Source organism: Polyodon spathula, chromosome 3 (assembly GCF_017654505.1).
Source record: "Polyodon spathula isolate WHYD16114869_AA chromosome 3, ASM1765450v1, whole genome shotgun sequence".
NCBI classification, from domain to species: domain Eukaryota; kingdom Metazoa; phylum Chordata; class Actinopteri; order Acipenseriformes; family Polyodontidae; genus Polyodon; species Polyodon spathula.
Window position 1 is genome coordinate 94,105,476 of NC_054536.1, and position 24,991 is coordinate 94,130,466.

General features: G+C 40.3%; 1 protein-coding gene across 2 annotated transcripts in view; it reads left to right on the forward strand.

The window, feature by feature from the left end:
- Positions 1-2,610: 2,610 nt before the first annotated feature.
- LOC121313686 (solute carrier family 52, riboflavin transporter, member 2-like) overlaps positions 2,611-24,991 on the forward strand; it is a 36,075-nt gene continuing 13,694 nt past the window's right edge. The window contains exons 1-3 of one of the 2 annotated variants that reach the window (XM_041246471.1): positions 2,618-2,693; positions 4,077-4,214; positions 9,386-14,597. In XM_041246471.1, the coding sequence (XP_041102405.1) occupies positions 4,142-4,214; positions 9,386-12,150 (2,838 nt within the window). In that variant the 5' untranslated portion in view covers positions 2,618-2,693; positions 4,077-4,141 and the 3' untranslated portion in view covers positions 12,151-14,597. Of the gene's footprint in view, positions 2,694-4,076; positions 4,215-9,385; positions 14,598-24,991 lie in introns of those variants that run through there. The other variant, XM_041246472.1, reaches the window with a different exon arrangement.

Sequence of the window (24,991 nt, forward strand, 5' to 3'; positions counted from 1 at the left end):
AATATCATATGGGAGATACTGAAATTGGAGAAGGAATCTATGAAAAAGACCTAGGAGTTTTTGTTGACTCAGAAATGTCTTCATCTAGACAATGTGGGGAAGCTATAAAAAAGGCTAACAAGATGTTCGGATACATTGTGAAAAGTGTTGAATTTAAATCAAGGGAAGTAATGTTAAAACTGTACAATGCACTAGTAAGACCTCATCTTGAATATTGTGTGCAGTTCTGGTCACCTCGCTATAAAAAAGATATTGCTGCTCTAGAAAGAGTGCAAAGAAGAGCGACCAGAATTATTCCGGGCTTAAAAGGCATGTCATATGCAGACAGGCTAAAAGAATTGAATCTGTTCAGTCTTGAACAAAGAAGACTACGTGGCGACCTAATTCAAGCATTCAAAATTCTAAAAGGTATTGACAGTGTCGACCCAAGGGACTTTTTCAGCCTGAAAAAAGAAACAAGGACCAGGGGTCACAAATGGAGTTTAGAAAAAGGGGCATTCAGAACAGAAAATAGGAGACACTTTTTTACACAGAGAATCGTGAGGGTCTGGAATCAACTCCCCAGTAATGTTGTTGAAGCTGACACCCTGGGATCCTTCAAGAAGCTGCTTGATGAGATTCTGGGATCAATAAGCTACTAACAACCAAACGAGCAAGATGGGCCGAATGGCCTCCTCTCGTTTGTAAACTTTCTTATGTTCTTATGTTCTAACCCCGCTATATTACTAATTCAATTTAAATTCATGGAAGAATATATTCAATGTTATTAAAATAAGTTATAAATAAAACATTATGCAAGGCACCGTAATGCAAACATGTTCGTTGTATTATTTAAAAAGGTTAGGATGCATATACATACACGCTCACCGTATATCTCCTGCTCATCAAGTCTTGAGCAGAGCAGTGTTTAGTATTTATTACGCAGCCCTATAAGGGCAGTCGGGATTGGCGTGGTTGAAATTGTGGGCAGGGTTACAAAGTACCACGTGATTTAAAAACTATACACTGATTGGCTAAGCGCCAACGCGTTGAATCAACGCGTTAATGGCAAGCCATGGCCGTTGTCACGGGATATTGGTAGACCGTGAAAGAAGTTGCAGAAAACACAACATTCCCTAGTAACACTTATTTTAAGACTATGAAATTATTATTTATTGATTGCATTTTGTTTTATTTTACTTTATTATTTCTTTGATCACCAATTACCACGACAACACACTCGTACTTATTTTAAGGTAACAAATAAACACAATTATCTAGGTACTTTTTTATTTTTATTATTTTACATCTCATTTAATTATGTGTGGAAATTAGATAAAGGGCTATTTAAAACAGAAAATAGGAGGCACTTTTTTACAGAGAATTGTGAGAGTCTTGAACCAACTCCCACGCTGTTGAAGCTAAAACCCTGGGATCCTTCAAGAAACAGCATTGAGATTATATATAACAATAAGCTGCTAACAACCAATCGAGCAAGAAGGGCCGAATCGCCTCCTCTCGTTTGTAACCTTTCTTATGATAAATTCGCCTCCACTTAACAAGGGGTAGCAGTAGTTTTAGTGGTTATTTGCATAGTTTTAGCGGTTATTTGCATAGTTTTAGTGGTTATTAGTTATTTATGGATTCCGCTTCCGATGCTTCTTGACATCTAAAGAACTGAAGGAAAGCTACGCTTGCGCATTGAAGTGAAAAAGAAAGGCTTCGTTTCTCCCACTTAATTTCTTACACGTCTCCCAATAAGTATTAGCCGACGCCATTCTTTTTTTTTTATAAATAAATAAACACATAAATGAATAGTATCTACGTGTTTCACACGTCCCAATAAATATTTAGCGAACACTTCATTAAATCAACACTATGACGGAACCGAAGCCATAATGAGAAGCTTTGTACGCTGGGAACCCTTAAAGGGAAGGTGCTATTTAATTTAGCCGACAATTTGATTTATCCATGTTTTCATGGATAAGGTGCTTTGCATGCAAAGCGTCACACTTCGCCCCTGTTAAGAATGTGCCAAAGTTATCTGAAATAAACCTTGGGTGGGCAAGTTTCATTTCAGATAATCGCGATCCTCCCTTCATACAACCAAGACGATTCAGTTTCAGTATATTGTAGCGTGCACGGGAGTAGGGCTCAGGGTTGGTTAGCGACTCAAGCAAATATGCAGCTACTGCTGATACCGCTGTACAACACAGCCGGCTCTTTGCTTCAGTGCGGGAGGTCCCGAGTTCGCGTCCTAACTCACGCCTGAGAGAAACCCCTGCCTGTGGGAACCGAGATCGTTACTTATGTTTGCCAATAAAATTCTCACCAACTAACAGATTGTGTATGAATTAAAGTTTATAGCATTTGCGTGCGAAAAACAAAACTCCAACTTATGTATGCATATGCCATAAAAACAAAAAAAAAAAATATATATATATATATATATATATATATATATTAGTTTCAACACGTTTGGTTTTGACGCAGAGTTTCGTTGCCTATTGCTTATTAAACAATACAAAACAAAAAATCTGTTCCAGCCCTGCGCCCCATCCCTTTAAAAGTGGAGGGACGCTCCCAATGGCTTATAGTTTAGCCAATCGGTGTTGTTGTAGTTGCCTGTGTGCGACAGTGGCGCTGCGTGTGTGGAAGCGACCTGACCGTGGAGTGAGAGGAACGCGTCGGATCGAGACAGCGCCGTAAGAACGGTAAGGGAACGGGAAGCAAACGGGAAGCAAACACGAAGCAAACACATTACAAAACGCTTGTGTCGAAAGCCGATTCTCAACAAAAACACTTTGCTGCTTGGTCAGTTAGTCCGTGTTAACTCATAGTCTGAAACGCAGTACAGCGTTAAGAAGAGATAGTGGGACGAGATCACCCAAATTAAAACAAGCCTTGTTATACACACGGTAATATATGTAAATAATGTGCCTGTAGTCTTTATTTTCACATTTAACAAAGTTTGACAGCACCTATCTGGTGCCTTTTCTCATCTAGTTTTTCCACAGGACGAATCAGTAAAGCTAGTTGTGTAACGCGTACTCATCCAGCATTGGTGGCTGGCTCCAGTGACCTTTTGTTTTTGCACCGGTTCCGTTTTTTTTTTCCTGCACTAGAAATGTGTCGCCATGAAGTAATGTAAACACTGGCCCCTGCTTGTCTTAATGGTGGCGGTGTTTGTTATGCTATCCCTAAAGACTACGGTACACTTCCCCATCGTTTGTTCTAAGATATATAGATGCTTCTAAGAATACTACTACTACTAATAATACTACAAATCTACATGAAACTGATTTACTTAACCGAGTGTTATCGAATAAGAATGCAATATAACACTGTTATAGTCTACTATTAAATATTTCAATAGCTGTTTAAATTGTATTTGATCTTTTAACTGTAAAATGAAACGTAGCTTTTCTGGGGATACAGTTTTTATTGGTGAAATGTTATATGAATTACTTCTATGGCAGCTGTTTATTTGTGACTGTAATGGGCATGTCTCTGTTCAACTTTCATTGGTAAATCACTGCGTTGGTTGAAAAGACTACCCCCAGTTCTTGACCATTATAACGCAGACACTGTACTTGCAGGAGCCTGCCTTCAAGGTAAATGAAAAGATACCCGGGGTATCGTGTACATTTTCCTAATATTTAGTTTGACTGTTTGCTCTATCAAGTTGTGTGTGTTTGATAGCTTTTATAAGCAGTTAGCTTTTCAGCAGTGGTAAACACTATACTGTAGTATTATAAGACCCACCTTGAAGAAGGGCTGCTATGTATACATAATGTGTGTTTTCACATGATTCCAAAGTTTTATTTTAATTGGCTTTTGTTTTTCTTATCAATGTTCCTCCGCATGAGATAGTCTGGATAGTACGGGGCATTGTCTACAGTTGCAGGTCCCATTTGTTGTACGAGGCAGCATTCTGGAGACCCTGAATCTACATTACAAGCGTTTCTCTTGATAAATAGTAAACCACAGTTAAATTCAATTTAAACATTAACTGTCCATTTACTAAAAGTATCGCAATAACACATTTTAACTTATTTAATATTTTCTTTAAAAATCACCTGACCATTGATTGGAAGCTGGCGTTCATCTGCAGAGGTTATAAATACCTCCTCCTCTCTTCTCGAACCCTTTCAAGATTGCAATGGATCGTGAGCGAGATTACACTTTCATAGGAAACGGACCTCAGTGTGTTTCCGATATTGCTTCTGAGCTACGTGAGTATTAAATGTTTCGTTATTTGTGCTTAAAAAAAAAAAACAATCCTATGTTATCTGAGTTGTTCATACTGCTATAGTGGAGGAGCAATGTATTTATTCCAGTTTATTAAGAGGTCTGATTGCTCAAACTCTTGGCATTGTATCATTTAAATGCTGTACTCGACTGTGGGTAATTCTGAAACGCACACCAGCGTGCTCTGTGTAATGCGAATGCAATGAATGATGAAAGTAAACATACTGTTAATGCTGTGGTTACATGCTGGAAAGGATATTCTGAAATGCGTGCTCTTGCATTCACATTTGTAGTTCTGTTGTGTTTTATAGGTTCCTTTTTAAATGCCATATCCAATGTAATGTAGTATGTGAGCTTTCTGTCTGGGAGAGGTGGTAATTAACTAGTGCTGGGACGAACACGGAATTTTCAAGTTCGTATATCCGTTCAAGTTTCAGTCAAGTATTCCAACATTTGTTTATTGCAACAAGTTATCACCGTTATCAAATTATATGTAACACTGTATAAAGCATAAAAAATATCCCAGAAGTGAGAACAGGATGTGAAGGCATTACATTAACCAAATGAATTAACTACAAAATAAAGGGTGCCATACAGTAGATATATATATGTGTGTGTGTGTATATATATATATATATATATATATATATATATATATATATATATATATATATATATAATATATATATATATATATATATATATATATATATATATATATATATATATATATATATATATATATATATATATATATAATATGTGTGTGTGTGTGTGTTTTACACATACATACAGCTCTGGAAAAAATTAAGAGACCACTGCAAAATTATCAGTTTCTCAGGTTTTACTATTTATAGGTATGTGTTTGGGTAAAACGAACATTTTTGTTTTATTCTATAAACTACTGACAACATTTCTCCCAAATTCCAAATAAAAATATTGTCATTTAGAGCATTTATTTGCAGAAAATGACAACTGGTCAAAATAACAAAAAAGATGCAGTGTTGTCAGACCTCGAATAATGCAAAGAAAATAAGTTCATATTCATTTTTAAACAACACAATACTAATGTTTTAACTTAGGAAGAGTTCAGAAATCAATATTTGGTGGAATAACCCTGATTTTCAATCACAGCTTTCATGCGTTTTGGCATGCTCTCAACCAGTCTTTCACATTGATGCTGGGTGACTTTATGCCACTCCTGGTGCAAAAATTCAAGCAGCTCAGCTTTGTTTGATGGCTTGTAACCATCCATCTTCCTCTTGATCACATTCCAGAGGTTTTCAATGGGGTTCAGTTCTGGAGATTGGGCTGGCCATGACAGGGTCTTGATCTGGTGGTCCTCCATCCACACCTTGATTGACCTGGCTGTGTGGCATGGAGCATTGTCCTGCTGGAAAAAACCAATCCTCAGAGTTGGGGAACATTGTCAGAGCAGAAGGAAGCAAGTTTCTTCCAGGACAACCTTGTACTTGGCTTGATTCATGTGTCCTTCACAGACAAATCTGTCGGATTCCAGCCTTGCTGAAGCACCCCCAGATCATCACCGATCCTCCACCACATTTCACAGTGGGTGCGAGACACTGTGGCTTGTAGGCCTCTCCAGGTCTCTGTCTAACCATTAGACGACCAGGTGTTGGGCAAAGCTGAAAATTGGACTCATCAGAGAAGATGACCTTACTCCAGTCCTCTACGGTCCAATCCTTATGGTCTTTTGCAAACCTCAGCCTGGATCTTCTTTGCTTCTCATCAATGAAGGGCTTTTTTCTAGCTTTGCACGACTTCAGCCGTGCCCCTATGAGCCTGTTTCGAACCGTCCTCGCCGTGCACTTCACCCCAGCTGCCGTTTGCCATTCTTTTTGTAGGTCACTTGATGTCATCCTGTGGTTGCTGAGTGACATTCGAATGAGTTGGCGGTCATCCTGGTCAGTGGAGAGTCGTTTTCGCCCTCTGCCGGTCTGTAGCTTTGTTGTCCCCAATGTGTGCTGCTTGACCTTGTTCTTATGAACTGCCGTCTTTGAAATTTTAAGGATGGAAGCAACCCGACGCTCACTGTATCCCTCTGCCAGTAAAGCCAGAATTGAACCCTTCTTTTCCTCACTCAAAACTTTCCTTTTCAACTCTTTGGGCATCGTCAATAGTTATTTTTTTATTCCAATTACTACTAGCAGTGTTTTGCCATCCAGCTGGTCCTATTGCAAGAGGATAGTGATGACCACAGGAGTAGTTTTTATACTTTTCCTCGTTAAATAAGATTTGGTTCAGGTGATCCGCTAATCAGTACCTCATTCAGTAGAATGAGGTGTGTCTGTGTTGGAATTCAACAGAAACTCGAATGGAATGGCTGCCATACATGTAGAGATGCTGATTTAAGAAAAATTTGCAGTGGTCTCTTAATTTTTTCCAGAGCTGTACAGTACATCCTTGCTATAACGCTCTTCATTATAACGAACCTGCGGCTATAACGAACCTGGCCCTTGGACCCCAAACAATAAAAAAACAAAACAGATATGCTAACACGTGTGAGGTCTGTGGAATGCTGGAGTAGGAGGGATTGTGTTTCACATTGGTCGAAAAGACTATGGGTGACAGGCATGGACAACAGGAACAGCAGGTGATTGGCTGTGGAGTGGGACGAGGTGGGACTAATTGGAACTAAAGACCAGTGACGGGGGTACTTTGTTGTTGTGAAGCAGAGAGACGCGAATGAACAGAGACAGAATAGTTCCACCCTGAGATTCCTTTTAAAAATGTATGTTTTTGCGGCGTAGGCCTTGGCAATTGCTAGTTAACAATGGGAAGATTGTCTTTGATCATAATAAATAGAGTTTGTCCCTGAATTGGCTGAAGGCTCATTTTTGTTACAATGTGCACAAACTGTCAACACCCCGGTCTGCACACATGGGATCATGCCACCTCTGTAGTGAAGTCAACTCTTTTGTCTTAATAAGAAACGCACGCTGTGTAACTACCTCTGAAACGATAATCATTTTATGTTATGCAACAAAGCTGGAAACTATATCAATCGTTTGAAAAAAGTAGTGACGCAAGCATACCTCTGTCGTGAATATAGGTTGTCTAAAAGCACACTGGCTTGTTCAGCAAACATGCAGCAAAGCCAAATTGATTAAACTTCATGTCGGGTTGATTTGGAATCCCAAGCTCGTTTTGGGATTCTTGTATGTTGGATTAAGACCTGGTGCACTTTGAAACGATTCATGTCCGATTAATTTTGAATAAAAATTCAGCTTCACTTTTGGCTTTTTGTACTACTTTTTAATTCTTTAACAAATGGGGTAAAGCAACAGCAGAACAATGCATACACAAGACGAACAGGGACAGGTTCTGCAGGAGGGATGCGGCACCAGAGGCTGGTAGACTCTATGCCACGGCACATAAAGGCCGTACTGGCTGTACATGGTGGCCCAACACCCTATTAACTGACACTACACTGGTGTTTCCATTTTTTTTGTCCACTACTTGTATATATTAAGATCACTACACAACATTTTCAGGAAGTTGGGTACTGTTAAAGCGAGGCATTTCAGAATGACGTGCTCACCTGTTCCATGAGATTCTGGCTCGCTCTAAAGCAGCACAAAGTTTTTTTGTCCCAGATGGCTTTCCATAGAGATCACTATGCATGTGTACTCATAATCTGATTTGTTTATTTTAACTTTTAAAAATAGGCCAAGAGCTGTTGTGTTGATCCTGTGTTTTTGTTATATAGACACACACACACAGTGCTCTCTCGCTTATAACGCTCAGGCAGCACGTCCCACAGTTCCCTATACTAGTGATTCATGCAAGATTTCCACAGTAAATACAGTATCGGTGTTGTTCAAACTGTAAACAGCTTCTCAGTGTAACTTCTGTTTCTGTTGGTAAATGTCTACGGTAATCGAATATGAAATTAGGATGCTGATTGCACCACTATGGATCGTGTATTTTCTGTTACGTGGAATGTAATAAACGAGAACCAAAATGGTTTACTTTACAATGCCAGTTCCACGTTTGTTTTATTTGAAGTGTTTAAAGCTGAATTTCAGTTTTCGTTTGCTTGTTCAGCTACAAAAAGGCACAAGTACACCTCATGTTGTTACTTTATGAAAACGTGTCTCTGGCCACTGTTTACGGTGAAGAAACGTCAATGGCAAAGAATGGGGAAAAAATAAATAAAATGCGTTGTCAACGTTATGTACTATTTATTTCGGGAATCAACAAAACAATGTTTAATTTGAACTGCTATTTGGCATCCTTTGTTTTGTAGTTTAATCCAGTGGGGTAAAGTAAGGCCTACACAACCTATTCTTTACTCCTGGGATATTTTTCTATTTTAATGTGTTACATATTGTAACATCTTGCTGTAAAATAAAGGGACATACACGGGCAACGCCCCCCTGCTGCTATGCTGTCTCTGCTTGCATTCGGAGCAATGCAATGACTTTTACTACTTGCTGAAAAACTAACCAACATCTGAACGAATATTTAAATTATCAGTGAATATCTGAACATGAAACTCCCGTGTTCATCCCAGCACTAATGTATTTATTACTTGTCGTGACGCGCATGCAGCAACATATGAAATGCACAGAGTAAGACAGAAGCAATAGGCAGCGTATATTAATAAACTAAATGAACACAGCACCCTTAAGGTAAAAATGCAACAGCAGCAGCTCTACAGTAATCATAAATGAAAACTATATGTAACATGCTTTTAACCTAAACTTTCAGGATGCACCGATTTTATATAAATGTGCTGTTTTTCAAACCCTCAATTGCAAAGAATCGTGTTGCATAACACAACAATGAGGACATTCTGAGATGTGTATATTGAGCATGTTATTGAACATAAGGCATTGGTGATGACCAGTGACCAAGGTGATCACACACCAATTGTCACGAGGAGGGAGGATAATTGTAATATTTCCATCACCTGACACTTCACCTGTGCCTCCTTTTGCAGCTAAAATGACTGTAGATGGGTGTTGGTATTGTTTCAATGTAGGGTTTGGTGATTTTATAACGCTTATTATATACACCTCTGGATATCCCTTACAATGAGAATGTAATACCTACTCAATTAAGAGCCTACATTTGACTTGTCTGCTGAATACAAAAGAGTAGCTAATTTGAATTTTTTTTTCTTTTTCAGGAAATGATTACTATTATAAGCTTCAGGAAGTCTTCTTGGGAACAGCGAATGGAAACAGTCAAAGTCTTATACTAGTTCCATACAACAATCATATGCTTTTGCAAATAGGGCTTTTGAAAGAAGAAAATAAAGTACCTTGGAAGTATGTACAAGACTGGCTGGAAGCGCTGTTCCCAAAATACAGATCTGCGCGTTTACGGAGTCTGATTGAAAAGGCAAGCGTAAACGTACTGGGGTTAAGTGCAGAAGAGAGAGCAATGTTTCTAGAGGAAGAAGTCAATCTAGAGTATGTTGGTCCGGTGTGCGACAGTCTTGGCATTCGAAGAACTGATCTGTTGGAATGCACTGACCTTTCAGAAAAAATCCCACCTGGAGAGCCTGTGACGAATGCTCTTCTGTTGGAATTGGACAGCTTTGTTCGAAAAGAGAAGATTGATCCATCAGTTATTGTGACCTGGTTGAAAAACTTTGACTCCCAGTTTTGCTCTGATGGCAATACTCACAAAGCATATAAAACCCTGCAACTGCAAATCAAAACAATGAAGGTTAGTTATCGAATGCATCAAAAAAATAAATATAAAAAAAACAGTCTCTTGAATCAGTTTCTTCAGGCTGAATTCATTCAGAGTCCCAGTGCATCAGAGAGTGGGGTGAGAGATGGCAAACTGTGGAATGGAGGTCTTTTCAAGATGAAGCGTTTTGGCTCAAAGTTGATTGCAAACAAAATGCAATCAAGGAATGTCAGGAATTCTGAAATCACAAGCGGCGTAGCTGATAAAACTTACAAGCCTCCAAATGTGCATGCTAGGGGAACGGAGTTTGTGTTACAGAATCAGAGTGAAATCTTGTCACATCAAAAAATAGAACAGAATCTTAAGTGTCGATCAGTATCAGGTCAGTACCCGTATCTGACAGTCAAACCCATTCCGCAGTCAAGCCCCTGGGCTTTACAGCCAAATGGAGCGTACTGTAATGATGCGTTTGACCAGCAAACTCTCGTGGAGTCTGAAGAACCGTTCGGTGTGGTTCATTGTAGTGTAGCAAAAGAGCAGGCCTTGACACTACTGGATGTTTCTATCCTTGCTTTTCAAAAGCTGTCAAGTGTGTACGGCACTGAAACAGAGCTCTCCAGTCAGGTTTTCAAAGAACTGCTGAGAAAGCACTTTGTCCTGATGTCTGATTACACCAGTGTTATGAAAACCTTTAATGAGAGAGTGAGTCTGTGCCAACAAGGTCAACCTGGCATCCCTTCACCTTTACACTTTTTAGGCTGCAATGCCCACTATCTTCTTGGACTGAGTCACGCAGCTGAACAAGAAATTGTGTCTTTTGAAAATGAAATCTCAGCTGTTACTGGGGAGAAATTAGGCCGTGACAAGAATCCGAAGTTTACACATTTCATGAACTTTTCCGAGAGTGCTGCTGCACGTTACATCCGCATGGCATGTGATGTTTTGAACCCTCGTGGCGAAGAAAAGTTTGGATGCAGGAAGGAGTGGCTTGCATTCTGCGAGGCCAATGGCAAGGCTTCCAAAGTGCCAAGCGGTCGATCAAATCGGTTTAATAACTTCTTTGAAGGAGCTGCTGCTCTCATTCATCATCACATGGATGTTGTTGCTTTCTTCTCTGATGAGCATGTGTTAAAGAGACTGAATGTGATACAGGAAAGTGTCCGTGATGATGTTCAAGATCCCGTACTGCAAGCTCTAGTTTGTGTTTTTGCGGTCATCTATTTTCAAGTCATAGGTCCCTACTGGCAACTCCTGAAAAGCAATGCAGAATACCTTGACTTCCAAAAATACATCCAGCGTCTTCACCAAAAGTTCAACGAATGGTCTTTGGATGCTACACCTCTCCTCCTACCAGAACTTAGCAATACAGCTTTCCACCAGTTTCTTCATCATGAGGAGAGCTTTGATGGTTTGTTTGCATATTGTAACCCTAACAATCCATACTTTACCCTCATAAAGAAGACACTGGAACAAACTATGAAATCATTTGTTGCTGTGACTCAGAGAGAGCTTTCCGATTTCTTGCCAGGAGGGGTTCACAGTAAAGAGCCCACACCAGAACTTCGTGCAAAAATGAGAACCTGCCAGCTTGCACAGTTGATGGGTGAATACCCCTTTGGACACACTTACACTGACAAGTACAGAAGGCCCAACAATTCTTTGAATCACCAAAGACCCTTGCACAGTCCATCTCGTACCTCCGGTCAGACAGGAAGACACAAGAAGCGAATGCAACTGAGCAGCATAGAGATGAATTCAATGCAGAAAAAACAGCTGCTGGATATCACAAACAAGTCAAAGATTATGGCTGCAGTGGTGAGAAACGGAGGACCTTGCAAAACTAAAAGAGATGTTGATTGCCTTTTGTCTAGCTTGGAAGGGGCCAATCACTCACAGAAACGTGAGGCAATACGATTGCAGATTAGTTACCAGAAAATTGTTCTTGGCTTAAAAGACAGAAACTTAACCCATATAGGGTTTTCTCTGAAAGACATGGTGGATAAACTCAAGTCGGTCTTGGCAGATGATGAGTGCCCACAGATCCCTGTTCACAGCAGTAAACCAGCGTTTAGCCAGGATGCCCAAGCAGGACCAAGCCAGCGGCCATGTGAGGTAGTCCCTTCCACTACAATGGGAAGTGCAGCTCAAGATCCTTTAGAAGATTGCCACTTTGAAAACAATGACAAACACACCATGAAAAGGAGTTCTAAGTTACACAAAAACGAAATTCAGTCTTTTGTGTTTCTAGATTAATGTCCTTGCGATGCGTTGCATTAACTTGTGTACACCAGACATTGGGAAATGTTCAAAGAATTGCAGTTTCTTCAGAGGATCAAAAGCAATCCCTTTCACTAGCTGTGAAAGTTATGCAGACTGTTACATACTATGTACGCTTTGTGCTGTTGAAACTATAAGTTTAAAAAAAAAAATCAAACTAATGGAGAACTTTAGCAAATTCCAGAAAGCAGTAGTTTTTTTTTTGTTTTGTTTTTGTTTTTTTTAAACGTGAAAGCAAAGCTAGCTTTCTTCATAATGCATGCTTGAAAACAGGAATACACCTAAAATATATTTAGCTCCCTTATAGTGTATGTGTGTAGACTTCTAGTAAACCAGTCTGAGTCGTGGCTGCTGAGGACGCCTGTAGCCTTCTAGTCATGCATGACTAATGGAGCCTTCTAGATACAAACAAACCCATCCACCCCCTCAGCTGATGCGTCTTGCCACAGTTTCATCTATTTGTGTTTCTGTAAAAAGCAGCATGTACAGAAGAAAATTGGTTTTTTTTTGTTTGTTTTTTTTGTGTTCCCGGAGCCAGTATTTAGTAAGCATGATTTTATGAAAACGGAATGCTTTTCATGATATGCAGTTAATGAGTAAATATACAGGACTGTGGGGCCTCTGAAATTATATTTATATTTAGTCATATTACTCTCTTTAAAGCATTCATAATATTCATGTACATGTGTCAAACTATTATATACCCAGTCTTGGACTTGGATGTTCCAAGAGTACCTGCAGTTTTAGATTTTTTTTAAATATAAATACAAAGTTCCCTATCAAGTATGAAATGTAACCATTACAGCATGGGTATTTATCCCTAAAGACCCTGTAACCTGGATAGATATAACAAAGAATGCTCTTCATATCCTGTGACACAATCATGGCAACCCCTGAGGGCATGAACAGATCGCACGAACATACATCGTCACCATTTTTCCTTTTGTCCGACCTCAGCAGTAGAGACTACGAGCAGATCAGTGTTAGGTATTCTTTTATCTGCTTGTTCTCTTGTGTAGCTGCACTGTTAATGTGGTTTATATTTACGTGATTGTAAAACCCGTCGTGGTTTTCTTAAATTATGTATAATTCACACTAATCAAGCGTTTACTGTTCTGTGTGAGATTTGTTCCTCTGTGTATTTCAGTTCTGGGCTCAGCAGTCCTGCGTTGGGCCGAGACATGCACTTAGGGCTAAAACTGCTTTCAGTTTTCCCCCAATGTCTCGTTGCCACATTTACTTCTGCTTGCAGAAGTATTGTGAAGACTGTTAGACAGTAGGTTTTCCTCAGTCTTCAGACTGTTGGGTTAGCCATGAGCTTAATAGGCGGGTATCCCTTTAGATCGCTTCTGTGGTAACTAGGTCCAGGCCTGCCTCGTTCCCACCAGTACAAGTTCTGTACAACGAACAAGGTTACCACTCCGATTCACTACGCAGCTGCTAGGCTTAGCCCTGCCTTGGGTCTGATTGCTTGCAATCCTTCCTGCAGTGTTTCAGGCCGCCTTTGTTCTTGCTTGCAGTACCGTTGCAAAAGCTGTCATGGCTGTGGCAGCAGGGTTTCCCCAGTCTTAGGGCTGTGTTGGTTTGCCTGAAGCTATATAGGTGGGCACCCCTGTATAGTGCTTCTGCAGTAACTGTGGATCACAGACCTGTCCTGTTTCTGACCTGGTACACGTACCGAACAGTGAACAAGGTTACTGGACTGCCGTACCCGAATTGTATCGTACCAAGTGTACCGTACCTAAGGTACCTTGCCGGGTATACCACCACTGAGTGGTGAGCCACCACCGAGTGTACCACCGTACTGAGTGTACCACTGTACCAGGTGTACCACACCGGGTGTAACCACCCACCGAACTGTACCAGGGTATTGTACAGCACTAGTGCTCGGGCACTGTGCGGCTGTGACCCAATCTGTTCATTTACTGTCTGCTCGGTTCATTACTGTTCAGACTTGGTTCTAAGCTGGTGTTGTGGTGAAAAGCAGTGATACCATCCCTTGTCCAGTACCAGTGGACCCGGTTTGAGTCTCGACACGCGCTGTTTTTCTATATTTTTAATACAGTACTTTTGTCAGCAGCATTGCTGCGTATGCTGTCTGAGACAGTGGCTTTTGGTTACAAGTATTGTATACTGCACCTTCTACATACTACTGTATACAGGCGCTGGCTTGTGCTTTTCAAAGTGCATGGAGGCTATTCTGTCCCCACTGAGACTACGGCTGGACGATAGTGATTTTTTACTATCGATGCATCGTTTTCATAAAGACCCGGTGCATTGTTGTTTCATAACGCAATAGAAACTTGTAAATAATAAGTACATATAAACCCACCCCTCTCTTTACTGCGGACGGATCAGTCCTGGAGTTGGCTTCCCATTTTTACTGTCTAACTGCGTATGCCTTAGCTGCAATATACATAGGCACTTACTGTTTTGTTTTATTTCGTACTGCACATCAAATAAAAATATACAAAACAATTAAAAACAAAGCATTACTATTGTACTGTTATCATATGCACACGTATTGCACAATAACACAAAGCAGATTAAATATCTACTTGCTGAAGCAGTTTTTATTTTAGCCAGTGAGGTGCTCACGTGTGGCAGCAATGCACTAGCAAAAGCCACAAGGCAGTGAATCAGCTCCCTAGCAACAAGCCTTTGGTGGTGGTGTTGGGAATGGATTCTCAATGCAGCGGTTTGTGCATTTGAGAAAGGAGAGGAAGACTCATGAAATTAATTGGAGACTGAAGTTGATGAGAAGCAGTTATCCTCTGCTGTATGAATTAAAATGGTGTGCTGCTTTTTTACGAAAAATGAGAAAAAGCAGGTTGCATAGAGGATTTGTATTGGACCCTGGTGCCCCCAATAAATCGAGGGAGTGGCTGTGCAATATTTATTTGTTAGACTGTTTTGTTTTTTTATGGTTCTCTCATTATACCGCGGCCCTCTATATAGTGGATTTATTTTGGATATATCGAGTGGGTGGTGTATCTTCAATAAATCTAACCACGAAAAGTAAATGTTTCTCCAGTTGAACTTAAAACTACACATTTCTAATTATTTACGTCTATTCACATTTTCGGCGAGGTTCCCGACAAAAAGTTAACTAAACTTTACAAATATTACTGTCTTACCTTAAGAGTCTTGACAGCAACCGGATTAGAGGAAAAAAAAAAAACCCAAAAAACTCCAATGCATTCAAACATATAATAAACTTTGTTCCACCGTATTTGTACGTCCTGTATTAACTTGAGTGGTACTTTTTCTGTGTTCAGCATTTCTGTTTGTTTCCTATTTTAAAGCATGTGCTGCTATCTCACTCTTTTTAAAATGTGAAACCAGTCTCCTTGCTGCTACCACTAACGTATGGACTTGTCATACATCCTCCAAGCTTTTCTGAATGCAGAGATTTATATTGTGCCCTGCACAGCTCACACTTGCCACGCTACCAAAAAGTAACACAGCATGCTCGCTTGCAGAAAGCAAAGACATTGCTCTGCACACGTTTGCCATGTTATCATAAACACAAGCTATTACTTTTGTAGCCACTTCAGACTTTGTGTTTATCTGATTGCTTGCTTCTACTAAATTCACAGCTGTGTGTCTCCGTGTCGCAATACTTTTGCCTCGAGTTCCCAGTTTTGCTTAATGTAATAGCAGGTGACTTAAAAACGTTTCCTTTGGGCCTCCTGCGCATGCACCCTTTCCAAGCCTGCTTCAACAGCAGGGTTTTTCAGCCCGCATTGAACAGCAGCCACCTGCTGACAGTGTCTCTGAGGCTCTTTCCTGGTGGACACAGCCTGCTCCTCTGCACTTTGGGCAGGTAGCGCTGGGCAGCGTCACCAGAAAAGAGGTCCTCACCACGGACGTGTCCAGTCTTGGCTGGGGTGCAGTGTGGATTCATATTTTTTGAGCTGCAAGCAGTGTTTCTAGCCTTGCATAATGTTTTACAGGAGGTTCAAGGGAGACACGTGCTTGTCCGGATGGACAACACTACCATGGTTGCTTATATAAACCACCAAGGCGGCCTCAGGTCTCCCAGTCTCCGTCAAGTAGACCGCAAGCTGTTGCTCTGAGTGCACAATCGCCTCCTCTTCCTGCGAGCAGTACACCTGCCCGGGGTGATAAACTGGGCAGCAGACCTCCTCTCAAGGGGAGTCCCCAGTGCCTCAGAGTGAAGGCTTTACCCAGAGGTGGTGAGCCTTATTTGGCAACGGTTTGGGTAAGCACAGATGGACCTCCTTTGCCTACCAGGAACTGACCCATTTGTCCCCTCTGGTTCTCTATAACAGGAGCTGGTGACCCGCTGGCAACAGATGCCTTGGTACACCAGTGGACGAGGCAGGTGCTGTATGCCTTTCTGCCGCTCGCCATGCTCCCGTCGTGCCTGGAAAAGATCAGGCAGAACCGGGTTAGGGTGCTATTAGTAGCCCCTTATTGGCCCAGGAGACTAGTTTTTCCACCTTGATGCAGCTCCTGAGCAGCCAGCCGTGGAGCCTGCCCGAACGCCTTGACCTTCTCAGTCAGGTGTGGGGGGACATTGTGGCATCCCCATGAGGTAACGGTTACATTTCGTACTTGATAGGGAACGTTGGGTTATTTATCATGACCCTGGTTCCCTGAAATAGAAATGTAACCATTAACTTTCAAGGTTGCAGCAGTCATAAAGAAAGAATTATGATGATGTCTGTTTGTGCAGTCTGTGCTCTCTGGGGCGGGCATGACTGTGGCACAGGCTCCATCGAGCAGTCTTTGTTATAACTGTTCACATCCCAGGGTCTTTAGGGATAAATATCCTTGAGATAATGGTTACATTTCTAGTTCAGGGAACCAGGGTTATTATAATACCCTAACGTTTTCAACATGTGCCTTTTTAACAAAGCTGGTTCTTAAGAAGAATAGACATTTGAGATGTAGTTTACAGTACCATAGTTGGAAAGGATGTACTTTTATATGACAGTTTTAATTGTAAATAAAATCCATGTGATACGGCAGATTGCATGTGTTTTTTTTTTCTGCTGCTAAGCTGCGGGGTTGTCTGAATAACGGAAAGCTGTGGGTTTTTTTTGTTCAAAAAAAGAGCAAGTGAGCTGCTTCTTATCTCCCTGAATGATTTGACACTGCAACAATTTGCAAGGACAGAAGACTACAGTACGTTTACTTTTGGGCTACAAATTCAACGTGTAAACTGCATTACATGAAATTGTTTTTAAAATACAATTATGTAAACTGTATGACCTAAATTTGGTCAGTTGCAACGAACTTTAGAATTTAGTCCTTTGTTCTGTCCCAAGTTGAGTACTGGCTATTTCCAGCTCTGTATGATCATTGTTCCAAGCTTTGCAGTTAGTACTAAGTTCTGGATCAGCTGATTCCCAGCTTTAGTACAGCCTTCAGGGTTAAACTGATCATTTCTACATTGTGTATGGAGAGTGCTGCTTTCTTGTACTGCACATTTCAGTGAGCGTTTTTAAAACTCTGTTAGGTGTTTTCAAAAAATGTTCTTCAGTTGGTATTTGTGTATAACTGAAAATTTAATAAGCACATTTTCAAATAAAACATTTCAAAAGATGCTGTGTGTGTGTGTGTGTGTGTGTGTGTGTGTGTGTGTGTGTGTGTATATATATATATGTGTGCCTATTGAAAGTCTACACCCCCTTGGAACTTTTCACATTTAGTTGTGTCAGTGTGTCATTTTTTTCCCACTTATCTACACACCATAATCCACACTGTTAAGGATAAAGTTTTTTTATTGAGAAAAAAATTATATATTAAAAATACAAAACTGAAAGATCATAATTGGATAAGTCTCATTCCCCCCCCCCCCCCCCCCCCCCCCCACGAGTTAATACTTGGTGGAAGCAGCAATTACAGCTGTGAGTCTGTTGGGATAGGTCTCTACAAACTTTGCACATCCTAGATTTGGCAATATTTGACCATTCTTTACAAAACTGTTCAAGCTCTGTCAAGTTCCTTGGGGAACGTTGATGGACAGCAATCTTCAAGTCATGCCACAAATTTGATTGGATTTAGGTCAGGGCTCTGACTGGGCCACTCAAAGACATTTACTTTTTTGTTCCTTAGCCACTCCAGTGTAGATCTGGCTGTATGCTTTGGGTCATTGTCATGCTGAAAGGTGAACGTCCGTCCCTTCTTGCAGAGGGCAGCAGGTTTTCCTCGAGGACTTCTCTGTACTTTGCTCCATTCATTTTCCTTTCTATCCTGACAAGTGCCCCAGTGCCTGCCGATGAGAAACATCCCCATAACATGATGCTGCCACCACCATGCTTCACAGTAGGGATGGTGTTCTTTGGGTGATGTGCTGTGTTGGGTTTGCACCAAACATAACGTTTTGCATTTAGGCCAAAAAGTTCCTTTTTAGTTTCTTCAGACCACAAAACTTTGTGTCATATGGCTACAGAATCTCCCGAGTGTTTTTTTGCATACTTCAAATGGGATTCAAGGTGGGCTTTCTTGAGTAATGGCTTCCTTCTTGCCACCCTACCATACAGGCCAGATTTGTGGAGTGCTTGGTATATTGTTGTCACATAAACACTTTGACCAGTCTTGGCCATAAAAGCCTGTAGCTCTTGCAAAGTTGCCATTGGCCTCTTGGTAGCTTCTCTGATCAGTCTCCTCCTTGCTCGGTCATCCAGTTTGGAGGGATGGCGTGATCTAGGCAGGGTCTTGGTGGTGCCATACACCTTCCACTTCTTAATAATCAACTTGACCCTGCTCCAAGGCGATATTAACCTATTATATATAATATATATAATATATATATATATATATATATATATATATATATATATATATATATATATGTATATATATATATATATATATATATATATATATATATATATGTATATATATTATATATTTTTTTATACCCATCCCGATCTGTGCCCTTCACAACTTTGTTCCAGAGTTCTTCTGAAAGCACCTTGGTGCTCATGGTTGAGTCTTAGTGTTGAAATGCACTAGCCAGCAGAGGGAACCTACAGGAACTGCTGAATTTATCCTGAAATCATGTGAATCACTACAATTTAACACAGGTGGGAGCCACTTAACTTGGTGTGTGATTTTGAAGGTGATTGGTTACATCATGAGCTAATTTTAGGATTGCTGTTACAAGGGAGGTGGACACTTATCCAACCAAGCTAATTCAATTTTTATTTTTAATTAATTTTCTACAAGTTTCTAGAATATTTTTTCACTTTGAAGTTGTGGGGTAGGATGTGTAGATAAATAATAAAAAAAAAAAAATAGTGCATTTTAATTCCAGGCTATAAGACAAGAAATATGAACATTTTGAAAGGGGGTGTAGACTTTCTATAGGGTGTGTGTGTGTGTGTGCATGTCTATGTAGACATAGTTGGGATTCAGGGAGTTACAGAAAAATAATTCTATCTAGGGTTTATGTGACGTCATAAACTATGAGACCGTTAGGTCGAGTATAAACTGTCACAGAAACCCGAGATGGAATTGTTTTCCTGTAATTCACTGAAGCACATCTATTATGTTTTATAATACAAGGATATTAGGAGCTGTAGTAAAACGGACAATAAACAGGTTTTAAGGTTCAAATTGCAAGTGAATAACAATTTAAAATGTCAATATTAGAGAATCTTAAATATAATTAGTTTGATAGTTCAGGAATGGTGAATTACACTGGCTAGATAATGATCTGCAAAAAAAAAAATTATTTTCTCGGAAAATGTGTTTTTTTTTTTTTTTTCCTAGTCGCTGTTAGTCGAAGAGTATTTGTCTTGCTTGGTTGGTGCTCCCTTTGGTGAAGGACGATTTTAAATTTTCAGAGGCAGATTTAAGTGCCTAAAAAAACACGAATTGTGGAGGGTGTTGAGTGATTTAAAACAAGACATTTTGTTTGAAAGTGGTCAGCGTGCACAGAAGTCAAAGTATAATCTTGTAGACGAATATGCCATTTTGACATCACTACTGTGGTATTAAGCCTTTTTTTCGAATTGCTCAGAATGCAAATACAGCCTTCATCCATGTTTTTAAATTTTTATATATACTGATGCACAATGAAAATGCAAAAGCCTGAGTTTTACATCAATAGCTAATTGGGCACATACATAATGTTGAGCTGATAGGTTTGTTGATTGTTTGTAGTATTGTTCCTTGGGATAACAAAACGCTTGGCTCAAGTCGTGATTTCATAAAAACGCTAGGTGCTCGGTCTTTGGTATTTGAGTTGATTTAAAATTGCCGCAATGAGTTGATTTTAAGAATCTGTATAAATAGCCATTCAAAAAGACATGATTTTAATTAATGCAAGAACAGCCAAAGATTCGACCATGCTCCGCTTGAGTAATGAAGATCGCCTGGTTACTTTCGGCGTGATAGAAGGCAGCTTGTCTGTGAGAGAAGTTGCCCAGAGAATGAGATATTCTGCTTCAACAATCGGCAGATTTGTCTAGAAACCAGGAAACTGACTCTGTGAGGGACAGGCCACATCCTGGAAGGCAGAGGGTCAAAACACCGGCCCAGGAACATCACATCTGACTGATCGATCAGAGTAATCTTTTTCAGACTGCAGTGGTTACAGCACGAGAAATTGCAGGAAGAAATAACCCGTGCATCAGCAGAATGACTGTAGCTCGCCGTCTGCATGAAAATGATTTGTATGCTCGGAGGCCGTTCAGGGGTAATACGTTGAGAGATGAAATCGCCATCGTCTGTGGGCCAAAGAACATCTGAGGTGGTGGCGAGAGTGATGGAGTGTTTTATTCACCAATAAATGCTGTTTTGCCCTTGACAGACCTGACAGAAGACAACGTGTGTGGAGACATCGTGGTGAGCATTATGCTAACTCTTGCGTTGTTCAAGCACACTGGTGGGACGGTGGAAGTGTGATGGGGAGGAATCTCCTTTTAACACAAGAATGCCTTTTGGTGCAGATTGAGGATAACCTTACTGCTCATAGATACATTGACAAAGTCCTTGAGGTAACAGTTTTTCCGTACCAGCAAGCCAATCCTGAAGTGGGTGATTTTCCAGCAGGACAATGCAAGACCACACAGTGCTAGGATTACAGATGCATGACTTCAAGAAAACCCAATGTTGAGGTCTTGCCGTGGTCGGCTTTTTCTCCTGCCCTAAGTTCAATAGAACATCTGTGGGGCCAAATGGCAATTGCCACCCATAGGAGACAACTGTGACCAGCCAACCCTTGCCAGCTGGCTGTAGCTGGTCGGGAAGAGTGGCGGAACATCCCACCGCAGTCTGATCAGATCTATGTGTCAACACTGCCACGATTGTGTTAATGTTGAGGAGGTCATGCCCACTACTAACTTTGTAATGTTTTTATTGTGCCAGTGTGTCACGTTTCATAGTAAATAAACTTGTTTGATATTTGTGTTTAAAATATTTGATTAAATCTGTTAGAGCTGAGTGTTGTGTTTCTTTTGTGCATCAGTGTGTGTAGATAGATAGATGGATGGAGCGCGGCGTTCCCGCTAAGCTTTTTCGATACTGTAGAACTATTAATATATTGTTGTATTATACAATTCCGAAACAATATTCCAACACAAGTATCTTAACAATTTTACAATTTAGTTTTTATTTAAGCAAGTCATTTATTGTGGCTATGCCGCTGAGTTTGAGTCATCCTCTGATCCTATGCAGCCGTCTCGGTTGCTATCATAGGTATAGACTGCATGCTTATCTGGTGGCCTGCGTAAAACACTGGCATCTGCACTGTCTTCAATTGTAACCATCTTTAGGGCTACTAATTGTTCCATTCTTGGGAATACCAAATTCTGTTTGTTCCCATGTTTTATCAACATATTAATAATTAAATATGGCATTTGAACAGAAAAGTAATGCTGGTATTTAAATTAAAATAAGTATTTAATAAATATTACCACCATATTTTTTTTTCAAACAGACTCTTGTTGCTGTAATAATAAGTAAAGCACCTGAAGACACTTCAAACCTGTCATAATGTTTACAGACGTCACTTGGCTCATTGCTGGTGTGGCGTGCACGGGGGAAGGCAGCAGCAGGGCTGGTAGCTGATGTAATCACACGCAGACATAAGCCCGATACACACTCCTTGCAAATGAGACGGCTCTTTTGTACAGTGGTATCGGCGCTATGCTTCAGTGCGAGAGGTCCCGTGTTCGCGCCCGCCCTCCGCCTGTGTGTGGATTGCCCCGGCCTGTGTGATGCGCCTGCCTGTGGGAACTGAGATCGCTACACTGGCATTAAAATAAGCAGGAAAACCTAAGAATTATATTACAGCGGTTAAGAAAACCAAATGTCCAGCACAGTTGTGATAATCATATTCAGTCTTCCACTAACAGTAGTTCAGTTGTTCAGATGTTTTGAAAATACCTGTTTAGCTTATTGCTGGCATTTACAAAAACAATTTTGAAAAAAAATGAAACAGTTTAATAACAGTCCAGTAAAGATATGTGAGAGTAATCCTGTGTACAGTACAGCAATGTCATGTGAGAGTAATCCTATGTACAGTACAGCAATGTCATGTGAGAGCAATGCTATGTACAGTACAACAATGTCATGTGAGAGCAATGCTATGATAAAATATGAAACGCTGATAAAATTGACTGACTCGTTGCTCTAAAACAGGTTCACTGCTGTGTAATACCCGACTGTAATTTAAATAGCGTCCCTTTTAATGTAAAACGCATAATTAATCCTCTCAACCGTTTCTTTCCTAATTCTGCATTTGCAATATTTAACAAGAGGTGTGTCTCCAGACAGAATGTCTTTCTGAAACAAACTGTGTGTATTGATTGCAGCAACTATATCCTCTACACAAGCAAAGCGATCACTTTCCTGTAAGGACTGTGTAGCTGGAAAAATAGCTTTGAGCTCATTTCTTGGTCGTCAGAAAATATAATTTAATTATAAAACGGCCAGTTTAAAAATCCTAATTGCAGCTTCATTAAAAGGTCACGTGGAAAGAACTAAACTAAACAATAATGAAATACGCGATTAATTTGACTTACTTCGGGAAAGCTCCGCCTTGAGTTAAGTACGTTAGGCCATAGAATGGAGTGCTTTACAGTGTTGCCATCTTGTTTGCTTTCTTATTCTCTGCGTGTTTACGACTGGCATTTTCCTATTTAATGGTATTGACTCGTATATGATCACGCGAATTACAGCAAAACTTTAAGAATACTATCGCACCGTCCTCATTAATCAGATATCTTTTAGCTGTGTCTTTCTGAAACATTGCTTTTTTTCTTCGTTGTGTAGCCGCCATGTTCATTTCAGTTGAAACATGGGGCGAAGTCGCAAAAAAAGAAGACTGGTATTCTTCAATTACAATACACTTAAATGTGTATTTTCGACTAATGTTCCCGTTACATTTTTACCCGTTTGAAAACGCTTGAGGTGGTTTCTGTAATTGTCGTTTTATTGTGATTTTATGTATTTTTATGTATGTTTACTGGCGTATGTATACTTGTAGATAATGCAGGAAGATTGTGCGGTACTGGTTTAAGTATTCCGTTGTACAACGAGCTAAAAACTGTAAAGTTCATGAGCAGCACTCTCATACAGAGGCAGAATCGCCAGACGCCGCTTCACCCACCCTCACCAGATGCACTTGTGCCCTTTGAAAATCGCGGAGATTCTTTCAAATTCACGGCAGTGTCACGGGTAAAGTGTCGTATTTCATGGAATGTGCACGGAACTATTTTATAAAATGTGTATACAGATTATTTATTTGTTTGTTTGTTTGTTTGTTTGTTAAACATCAAATACAGAGATAAATACACTGAAATGATCAAAACCAACGTCAAAATTATTCAAGCACTTTACAATAGCTTGTGAAAAGATGTTGTAGATAAAGTTTATCTGCACAGACAGCTTTCAGTTCCAGTACGTCAGGTGTATGCTCACCATTAGGTCTTGCAAAACAAATACAGTGTGTAACCCATACTGATCTTGGGCATCAGTCGACTCATCAGTGACCACTGACAAGCAACCAGACTGTTTTAATCTCCTGCTTGTGATGCTCGGGAACTTTAGGTAAGCATTCATGTTTCAGCTGGGCTGATGAAGGAATCCCTCCACCATATGCTACACTCTTTCTGAAGAATTTACGTAACTTTTTGTGGTTCAATTTTTCAAGAGATGTTTGTGCAAACAAATAATGTGTTTTGTGCTTCACGGTTTTCAGTGGACTTTTGCAACATGGAAGTCTCCGTTTTATTGTTTCTTTGCAAAGCAGTCGCAGTAGTGCTCTGGATGTCCGCCTCTCTAATACTTGAATCTAAATGCCTGTCAACAGATGGTTCTCGCTAGTGGTCTACAGTAACGTTGCAGGACGTGCAGTAGAGCTTCCCTCCATTGCTGTGTAAACTGCTAGTTACTGCTTTACGTGATCTGCTGCAAACACATTTTTTGCCTTTTTAGAGACATCAGTATTCTTGTTTGCAGTGTGTAGTATTTTAATTGCACAGTCACGTGACAGTCACTGCGAAGCTATATGTGCATGGCGGATAGTACACACAGCAGAGCTGTACAGTTTCGTTAATGTGTTGTGTTTTTTTTTTTTTTTTTTTTTTTGACGCGACTTTCACAGGGCCTTACTCATACTTGATGGAGCCAAACTGGCTGCAAAGGAAGTGTGTGTAGAGAATAAATCAGCAGAGAAATTGCCACTATTGGACTGATTTTTTTTCATATAGGTAAAGCATGTGTGGCATGCTTGGGGGAAGGCAGCAGCAGGGCTGGTAGGTGACCTGATCACACAAAAAGACATAAGCCCGTTATAGGCGCCTTGCAAAAGAGCCGTCTCTGTTGCTTCAGT